At 48.8% G+C, this 9,172-nt stretch overlaps 2 protein-coding genes across 6 annotated transcripts; one reads left to right on the forward strand and one right to left on the reverse strand.

Moving 5' to 3' along the window:
- Window positions 1–10: 10 nt before the first annotated feature.
- Window positions 11–6,060, forward strand: LY6G5B (lymphocyte antigen 6 family member G5B). Of its 5 annotated transcripts, none has more exons than XM_077760905.1 (4): window positions 11–845; window positions 989–1,117; window positions 1,421–4,880; window positions 5,193–6,060. In XM_077760905.1, exons 1-3 carry the CDS (start codon window positions 722–724, stop codon window positions 1,819–1,821), a joined length of 654 nt encoding a protein of 217 aa, XP_077617031.1. In that variant the 5' UTR covers window positions 11–721; the 3' UTR covers window positions 1,822–4,880; window positions 5,193–6,060. The 5 variants fall into 5 exon arrangements, with proteins under 5 accessions (XP_077617031.1, XP_077617032.1, XP_077617033.1 ...); XM_077760906.1 differs by having other exon boundaries at window positions 5,250–6,060; XM_077760907.1 differs by having other exon boundaries at window positions 5,268–6,060.
- Window positions 4,894–8,653, reverse strand: LY6G5C (lymphocyte antigen 6 family member G5C). Its single transcript, XM_077760910.1, has 3 exons — window positions 8,527–8,653; window positions 7,298–7,459; window positions 4,894–5,418 (listed from the first exon to the last, which is right to left on the reverse strand). Exons 1-3 carry the CDS (start codon window positions 8,651–8,653, stop codon window positions 5,255–5,257), a joined length of 453 nt encoding a protein of 150 aa, XP_077617036.1. The 3' UTR covers window positions 4,894–5,254.
- Between the last annotated feature and the right edge of the window lie 519 nt (window positions 8,654–9,172).

A 9,172-nucleotide genomic window follows, 5' to 3' on the forward strand; every position in this document is an offset into this window, starting at 1 on the left:
GGGCCCTCATGGCCCAGCCCACCTTCTTCAAGTTGAAAACCAGCACAGACTTGTGCCCATTGGATTTGGGTGATGTTTTTAGCAGCAGAGCAGAATTTCTAGTAGTGGATGCGGAGATGTGCAAGGTCACGTGGAAAAGACCCAGGGAAAATCTGATATCAAAGACTGGAGACATAATTTGTCTTTTTTTGGCTACCTATAACTATATTTATACTGTAAGGAGTATAATCAACAACAAAATATTTTGGTTTTGATTTTACAGGGAAAGTGGTCTGGAAATAAACAACTGTATGGGGTGGAGAGAGGGACAAGGTCCAGAGTTGCTGCTGGGTGGTGTCTGTGCGCCCCCTGCTGGGGGAGCTGAGACATGCTCACTTGAGAAGAATGGGGACTCTGGGTACCTGGCCACAGTGTTTCCCAGCGCAGTAGGGACTGGCTCTATTGTGTTGGGAGGACAGCAGGTGGTACCAGAGACCGATGCTGGCCCATGGACCCTTGAGGTGTGGGAATAGGTCTTTTCAGGGCATGAGAAAGACAGCTGGATAAAGGCCCAGGTGTTGTTCTTGTGTAGGCCACTGTTCCCACGTCCAGGAACCTGACCTTGTGGGTGAGGACATGCTGTCCCTCCAGCCAAGTTAATAAATTCTTCCTCCAGCCAAGGAATATAGCTCTGTCTACAGCAGCTCCTGCTCAAAACTATCAAAATCACCCTACAAGGAGCATGTTCACAGGAAGGTGGGACTTCAGGATACCCCTCAGGGACTGCCCTTCTTCCCAGAATTCCATCATGAAGCCCCATGTACTTGTAGGTGCGCTGGTCATGGTGGGCTTCGCAGTGGGAAAGGGTAAGTGGGGCCCAGGGACAAGGAGGGAGGGGTGACTGAGTCTGGGAAGGGGGGGATGCTTTAGCCCTCGATTCACAGGCTCCCTGCAAGGCAGAGAACTTGGAATAAGCCAACATTCCCATCCCTCCTGTCTTCTTCCCCAGCTCCTGTTCGTGAAGTCCGGACCTGTCACCTCTGCCTCTTAGAAGACCCTTCTACAGGGTGTATTTCAGGCTCAGAGAAGTGCACCATCAGCAGTTCGTCACCATGCATGGTGATCACCATCTATTATGGTGAGTCAAGTCCCAAGAGGGGGCTGCTCGTGGGATAGCCCATGGCTTGGTCTCCTCTCATAGATGAGGGCTGCTTAGAGCCTGGGGTGCAAGAAGACAGGAAGATGCTACAAGGGGGAGTCTGGGGTTGGAGGAGTCTGGGGTTCTGGGGGCGTCAGCTAAGCCAATTTTTTTGGCTCCTTTTGAAAGGAGTCTGGGATGGAAGTCGGGTCTGGGTGAGGGATGGAGAGAGTCTAGGTAAGAATACCAGGTTTGGGGGCCATGGGAGGCAGCAGGGGTTATTAGCTGTTCCCTCTTCTCCAGATACCAAGATTCGTTTCTTCATCCGAGGCTGTGGACAGTACAATTCTTACCGCTGCCAGGAAAAACGCAATACCTACTTCTTGGAGTATTGGTATCAGGCCCAGTGCTGCCAGTACGATTACTGCAACTCCTGGTCTAGCCCCCAGCTCCAGAGCTCCATGCCTGATCCCCCTTCCGGGGCCTTGGCCCTGCCCCTGTCAGAGTCCCAGATCCAGTGGTTCTACAAGGCCCTGAACCTCTCACTGCCCCTGCCCAGCTTCCATGCTGGGAAGGAACCTGAAGGCCGCAACCCCGTGACCACCCTGTCCCTGAACCTAAGCTTGTCCATTGCTGACCTGCGTCGCATATACTTGTCTCTTAACAGCTCGGGACTTTTGGTTCTTCCCTGGGCTGGGCCCTGACACCTTATCCTTGGATTTTTCTCTTCCTGCATCTCTCCCTTAACACCCCAGCACCTAGTGCTGCCCTCCTAGAACACCCACACTGTCTGGTCTGTGATTTTTCAGTCCTCCCTTCCTCTGTACTTCCAGCATCTATATGGCGTTAGCTTAATTTCCTTCCCAGAAACTGCTGTGGCACTACACCCAGTACTCTTCTTTCTCCTAGAAAATACTAAGTTCACCTTCTGCGCAGGTTGTCCTAGGGAAGGCACAGTGGTTTCCTCATGCCTTTCCCATCTTCTGAGCCCATCATCCCCCTTAACTTCCCAATCCCCTGTCAGTCTCGTCACCTGCTACATCCATTCAGGTCTGGTTTTAGATTGCAGCCCATGCCTATCTTAAGCCCCAGACTGAACTTGTAGCAAAAGGAATGAAGGGTAGACATCTGTGCAGATTTCCTGATTAGGCACTCTGGTGTCACTGCTTCACTGCCTCCACCTCTACTTTTGCCCTCATTTCCTGCTTCTCTTCTGTCCCCGTGTCTGGCCTCCTCAGCCCCGCTTAGCATCACTGAGTCTTGACACCCACTTCCATAGGTGCCAGGGGAGAGTAGAGGCGAGGGTCTGCCCTGCTCTGCACCACATCTCTCGATTGCTCTCCACAACCTCCACAATAAATGGACTGGGCTAAGTATGTGTCACACTGTTGATGGGGTCAGGCTCAGGTATGGGCAGGTGTAGACCTGTTAAAGTTAATTGGGCATGGGGATCAAACAATTTGCAGCCTGGCCCACCCTACTTGGCCTTTTGTGGGTTTTTCATGGCCAGCCCGTAAAAGGCTTGTATCTGTTCACCTGCTTAGCTAGGGATCTGTTCAGGTATGAGGATTATGTCTTCTCACGGCATTTAACTTACCCTGCAGGGACACCTGACTGGCTCAGTCAGTAGAGCATGTGACTCAATCTTGAGGTTCTAAGTTTGAACCCCACATTGGGTGTAGAGATTACTTACAAATAAAATATTTAACAAAACAAAACCAAAAAATTTTGCCCTACAAAACGTAGAGAATTAAACCCTGGTTACATTGGCTTTTCTATCTAACAGAGGAGGAAAAACTCTTCTTTAAACCAGGAAAACTCAGAAGCAAACCAACGGGCCCAGGCCTCTATCTGAGAGTCCCCTGGTATTGAGGAACCTGGGCTCTTGCCTGTTCTTTTGAGAATCCTGGCACCCAAGACCCCCTCTGTAGGGAGCTAGGTTCAGGAGTTAAGAATGTTCAGAGGTTATACAGTTTGAGTCTGCAGTTTAGGTCTTTTATTTTAATGTATATTACTTTTGGAAAACTACTAGCCTACAAAAGCAATAGTGAACATTCATAACTTTTTCCATACATGCAGTTAAACACACTGCTCTGGGCTTGGTGTTAATGAATACAGCCAGGTGCCCACCATTCTGAATCTCAGAACCCAGTGCTGGGGTTCTGAAACCTTTTTCTGAAAAGCAGTGCACTTTGTGTTTGGGGACCCCAACCCCAGCTCCTCTGCCATTTAGGTAAGTTGGTTTCTGCCTCTTTTTGGTCACCTGTCAGAGAGATAGTGCCTCTTATGATTGAGAGAATGCATGTGTGTGCGCACAGGTGAAAATTAACGCCTCAAAAATAGACACAGGACAAAGGTACATACAAATTGTAGCATTTATGTATGTGTTATTACTACTTTTTAAAAAAAGTTTATTTTGGCTCCTGGGTGACTCAGTCGGTTAAACATCTGACTCTTGGTTTCAGCTCAGGTCATGGTCTCACAGTTTGTGAGATTGAGCCCTGCTAACAGCACGGAGCCTGCTTGGGATTCTGTTGTCTCTCTCTGCCCATCCCCCACTAATTCTCTCAACTCTCAAATAAACCATAAACTTAAAAAAAAATAATAAATAAAAGGTTTATTTATTTTGAGAGAGAGAGAGAGAGAGAGAATCCCAAGCAGGCTCCATGCTGCCAGCACAGAGCCCAATGGCAGGGCTCAAACTCATACCATGAGATTATGACCTGAGCCAGACCAAGAGTCAGACACTTCACCAACTGAGTCACCTAGGTGCCCTACCACTTTTTAAAGTAATCTCTATCCCTAATATGGGGCTTGACTCACTACCCTGAGATCAAGAGTCACACGCTTTACCAACTGAACCAGCCAGGCACCCCTGTGGCCTACTTTTAGGCCTCTGGCAAAACCGAAGCTTACACATAACATGGGTTTTTCTAAACTGCACAACCGTGTTACTAGTCCTCAAGTCACTGTAAAAGCCTGTATCAGCACCGAAAGCAGCCTTCATGTAGCCTCCCAGGCACTTCTCCCAACCCAGGGGTAGCCACTGTCCTAAGTTGTAGCTGCTTAGAGGAATTTTGTCTGTGTGCTTGGTACAAATGGCATCATATAGCATATACTCCTACACAACATTTTGCACATATGTTAACAGAGATCTGTGGCCGCTTTAATAGCCTATGCTCTGGCAGGAAACACTAATGTTAATTGGTAGGTCAGGAAGCACTTGGGGGTACAAAAATAAGTACAAACCTTCAGCATGCCCCCTCTGTCTGGGCCCACTTTCCCCCCCCATCACTTCTGACTTAAGTGTAAAAGTCTAGGTTTATACAGCTTTAGCAAGTCAAACTAGAGGATAGTCTCAGAGGCTGAGGAACCCAGGGCCCAAGATTTGGCAGTAACTTCCCACATCGTCTCCACAGATCTAGCGGCTCTTCACAGGCTGCCTCCCCCAACTCCCTTGGCTTGGGCCCAGCCCTTCATAGCTCCACTCCTGCCAGCCCCCACCTCCCACGCCGTGGACCTCCTTCCAGTCCCCACACAGCACTGCCAAGGGTGACCAGTGCCCTTTTGGCTTTCATCACAGAAAGGCTTACAGTTCTTCACCTTTTTGTGCCTAGAGCTGAATCCACGACCTGGAGGTCAGGCAGGAGCAGAGCCCAATAGAGCTGGGAGCCCCTTACCTGCCCTGCGGTGTGGCAGTCAAGGCAGGATCTCAACCTCCTTCAGCCTCCACCACTACCAGAAGAAATAGATGAGCCATCCAGTATGTACACCAATTTATTTGGGAGGAACACCCGGGGACTTGAGGCTAGAGAGGCCCATGGTGGGAGGAGCAGCAAAGCAAAGCCAAGAAGCAGCTGAGAGATGGGAGGAGAGAGGAGTAAAGGCATCAAACCTTGAGGACTTGAAGGGGAAACTCAGAGAATTCTGGAGAGGGGGTCTGGGGGAGGGGCTGAGTGGGGAGAGGGGTGTTGGGTGTCAACTAAGAGGCAGATAGAGCTGGGGTCCGGTAACTAGAGGGAGGCAAGGAGGGCTAGTAAAAGGGATTGGAAGTTGTTCTGGCTCTGCCACCCAGGTGGAAATCAGGAAGATGGATGGCAACTGGCAGGATTTTATTCTAAAATCTCTGCAGAAGTTCTAAGGAATATAGAACACTCTGTTCTGAGGGTTATTGCAGAACTCCCGGAAACAGCATCGAGAAAATATCCAGAAGCCAAACACGGGAGAAGAGCGGGTATACGAACAATCACTCATCTGCTCCTTGCGGCGGCAGTCACTCACCATGATGTCAGAACCACTGCCTGGGGGAAGGATGGCAGCCACCAGTGATCTAGACATCCCAGGTCCAGGCACAGCCCCAGACCCTTCCATCCCCTCCCTCCACATGGACTTACCCTCACCGACCCCACACCCTTCCCTGGACCCCCCAAATGCCAAGATTCCTGGGACTGGGCAGGGGCAGGGAATCCTCAGCTATGGATTCTGTGGAAAGTTAATGTGAAAGAGCCATTCAAAATGCGGAGCACCTGGGTGGCTCAGTCAGTTAAGCGTCTGACTTCTGTTCAAGTCATGATCTTGTGGTTTGTGAGTTCAAGCCCTGCATTGGGCTCTGTGCTGACAGTTCAGAGCCTGGAGCCTGCTTCAGATTCTGTGTCTTCCTCTCCTTGTGCCCCGCCCACTCACATTCTGTCTCTGTCTCAAAAATAAACATTAAAAAAATTTTTTTAGGGGCGCCTGGGTGGCTCAGTCAGTTAGGCATCCAACTTCAGATCAGGTCATGACCTCAATGGTTCATGGGTTGGAGCCCTGCATCAGGCTCTGTGCTGACAGCTCAGAACCTGGAGCTTGCTTTGGCGTCTTTCTCTCTGTGTGTCTCTCTGCCTCTCTCAAAAATAAACAATTTTTTAAATAAATACAAATAAATAAAAGTTTATAAAAACAAATGCAGTACAGTGTTTACAGTGGTATGCTAATATTTATGGAGAAGAGAAAAAGGTGAAAAAGGGGTAAACAGTATATTTGCATAGGGTGAGATGTACACAAAAGATCACAGGATAATCAAGTAGAAAGATTTGGGGCATTTGGCTTGCTCAGTAAGTACAGCATGTGACTCATGATCTCAGGGTTTTAAGTTTGAGCCCCATGTTGGGTGTAGAGATTACTTAAAAATAAAAAAAAAATCTTTGGGGAAAAAAAATAATAGGAAGATTGGTTTTGGTTTTGTGTTGTTTGTGCATGAGAACTGGGTGGACTGTGCCAGGGGTAAGAGGGGAACTTCTCTTTGATGCAGCTGAGTACTCTGATTTTGAATCATATCTATTTTTAAAAGGTATAATAAAAGGATTTGAATTTTAATGTGAAGGCAAGTTCATGCTGTGGTTGTTAAGAGCACCATCTCTGGAATCACCACAAATTTGGTTCAGCTTCTAGGACACTTTGGCAAAGTTTTGACCTTTCTGTCCCTCTGTTTCCACATGTGTAAAATGTGGATAATAATAATAAAACCTGTCTCAGAGGGTTGTAAGTGCTTAGAACAGTGCTGGCACAAAATATGTTTTGTGTTTGTTAAAAAGAATGAAGGAGGGGCACCCAGCTGCTCAGTCAGTAGAGCATGTGACTTCTTGATCTAGGGGTTGTGAGTTCAAGCCTCACGTTGGGCATTGAGCCTACTAAAAAAAGCGGGGACGGCGGGGGTGGAGTGAGGGATTGTGTGGAAGAGCAAGCATGGGAAATGAGGAATGCAGTTTCGGGAAGTTGAAACAGGTGGAGCAGTCCAGAGGGCAATTTGACATGACAATTTGGCCTAACATTCAAATTCAGGAGGAAGCAGAGCAAATCCTCTGGGGAGAGTGAAGTGGGAAGACAGCTAATGCCCAAATTTTGGTGAACATGAACCATTAGGGGTCTCCCTGAACAGACAGAGAGAAGGCAGCCTGAGGAGAAGCAGGGGGGTGATCACAAGGGTCCCCCACAAGGCCGGGTGCTGTAAGAAAGGCGGAAGCCAGTCAGCCCCAGCAGGCTGAGAGAACAGGAGGGTGGAAGTGGTGAAAGAGAATGACTCTGAAGGTAAGGAAAGAGAGGCCATGATGGAGCATTATCTAGGGGTTGTAGGAACCAGACATGGGGTGCAGCTGAGAGATGCATTTCGGGAATGGGCTGGGCCAAAGACAAGCAGCTCACTGTTCTTTATGAAGAGAGTCATGCAGCTACTGCCAGGCGGGGCAAGGCAGATATCAGATCCCAGAAGGCAGCCCAACTCCTTGGTCTCCAAGAGGCATCGATAGCAGCGCAGATATTTGGGAAACTGAACTGGATGAGGGGGTTCTGGATTGACAGGATCAACACCTAGAACACAGAGAAACACGGACTCCAAACCCACCTAAATTCCAGGCTGGCCAACCCCACTGTTCCCTCCCCACCTTCCCATCTCAGAAAACCATTAAATCACCAGTTCTTGAAAACCATCTGGCTTAACCCTCTATCAGAGGTTTTAGTCAATGTTAAAATCTCCATTCTCCGCTCTTACACCTCCTGAAATAAGGAACTCATTAAGGAATTCATTCACTCATTCAACATGTATTTGAGGTGCTACCATGTGCCTAGGACTCGGCAAGCTCCTAAGTTCAAAGACTAGGCAGAGGCAGCTCATGCCAGCTTTATGCAGTTCTGTGAGGACAGGTCTTCCTCTGGGACTTGGTTTCACAGTCCCCCACCCCACCCCTATATACCCCCTTTTGAATAATCTGTAACATTCAGTGAACACAAGAGTGCATCACCACAGGGCAAGAGGAATCTATGCTTTGTGTGGACAGGAGACTCTAAGCAGCCCACCATCACATTATTTGTTTGATGGTCTTATCACTGGACTCATACTAAACTTTGTCCACCAAAGCCCTCCCCAACTATGTGTATATATGCTCCCTCTTCCTCTTGTTCCAGGCCCAGACCACATGTCAGTGAGTTCCCAGACCCAGCAGAACACTTAGTGTGAGGCAGATACTGAACAAACACTTTGAATCCTTTCTATATAGATGGTGTTTTGGAGCCAAGTGAGGAGGTTCTCAGGATAGATTCAGCCTTGTTCTACTGGGTGAATCCTGGTTCTGTTATCTAGCATGTTCCTGGAATCCTCCCTATTTTGCACTGCCCCAGATTTAAATGGAGTCCCTTCAGTATCTCCATTCAGGTCACTGCTGTTGAGACAGCCCTGGGGTAATAACTAGAGATCTCCCTCAGAGTGAACAGCAGTCCATTACCAGTCCCTAGGCATTATCTCACCAAGTCCATCCATCCCATCTTTTCCCCTGCCTGGGTTTACCTGAGCATCCTGGGCAGATGTGCCCAGACACCTGGTATCTTTGGGTTTCTCTACCCAGCAGACCAAGACACCCTTCTGATCCCTTAGAGTCACTTACCAAACACCAAGCTCATCATGACCAGCACTATTAAAAGGACCCTGTACAGGGCTTGGGGGGTGCTATGAAGGCCCAGGGGGCCCATACTCTGGCTACCTGCAGGGCCTGCCATAAAAGGCATGGCTGCCCACTAGCCTCCAGTTGGGGCTTATATTGGTGGAAGAAAAGTTGGCCAAAAGGAAGGAGACAGGCAACACCCATTTGGGGCAGGAAATCAGTGCCAGAACAGCCTGAGAGACAGAGTGTCCTCACCCATGGCCACTCTAAGACCTAACATCCTGGCTTGGGGACAGGATCCTGACAAAAGGGGAATGAGAAGGAAACTTTCTTTCATATTTATTCTCCAGAAGTTTATTGCATCACTGTTTCAGGTGTTGGGGATACAACATTACACAAAATCCCTGCCCCCACAGAGCAGTCTAGTGGCAGAGACAATATGGGGTGTTCCGTGGGGAGGGAGGATGAGTGCTTCCTGGGAGCACCCGGGCAGTCCTAAGCACTGACCAAAGGAGCAATAAGATCAGAGTTAAGTTTGTAAAAGATTATGAAGGCTAGGAAACCAGTTAGGAAGCTATTCCCGAGTCCAGTCACAAGATGGCGGCCTGGCCTAGCAGAAGAGAGGCGGGGGGGGGGGGGGGGG

The sequence above is a fragment of the Crocuta crocuta genome, unplaced genomic scaffold (genome assembly GCF_008692635.1).
Source record: "Crocuta crocuta isolate KB4526 unplaced genomic scaffold, BGI_CrCroc_1.0 scaffold762, whole genome shotgun sequence".
Lineage (NCBI taxonomy): Eukaryota > Metazoa > Chordata > Mammalia > Carnivora > Hyaenidae > Crocuta > Crocuta crocuta.

What these genes read in the sequence shown, in the direction of transcription:
- LY6G5B (XM_077760905.1), top strand. Translation starts at nt 722, where the DNA reads ATGTTCACAGGAAGGTGGGACTTCAGGATACCCCTCAGGGACTGCCCT. An exon ending in GGGCTTCGCAGTGGGAAAGG is followed by an intron (nt 846 to 988) that starts GTAAGTGGGGCC and finishes CTTCTTCCCCAG; the next exon opens with CTCCTGTTCGTGAAGTCCGG. An exon ending in GGTGATCACCATCTATTATG is followed by an intron (nt 1,118 to 1,420) that starts GTGAGTCAAGTC and finishes CCTCTTCTCCAG; the next exon opens with ATACCAAGATTCGTTTCTTC.
- LY6G5C (XM_077760910.1), bottom strand. Translation starts at nt 8,653, where the DNA reads ATGCCTTTTATGGCAGGCCCTGCAGGTAGCCAGAGTATGGGCCCCCTG. An exon ending in GAGCTTGGTGTTTGGTAAGT is followed by an intron (nt 7,460 to 8,526) that starts GACTCTAAGGGA and finishes GTGTTCTAGGTG; the next exon opens with TTGATCCTGTCAATCCAGAA. An exon ending in GACTCTCTTCATAAAGAACA is followed by an intron (nt 5,419 to 7,297) that starts GTGAGCTGCTTG and finishes TCCTTCCCCCAG; the next exon opens with GCAGTGGTTCTGACATCATG.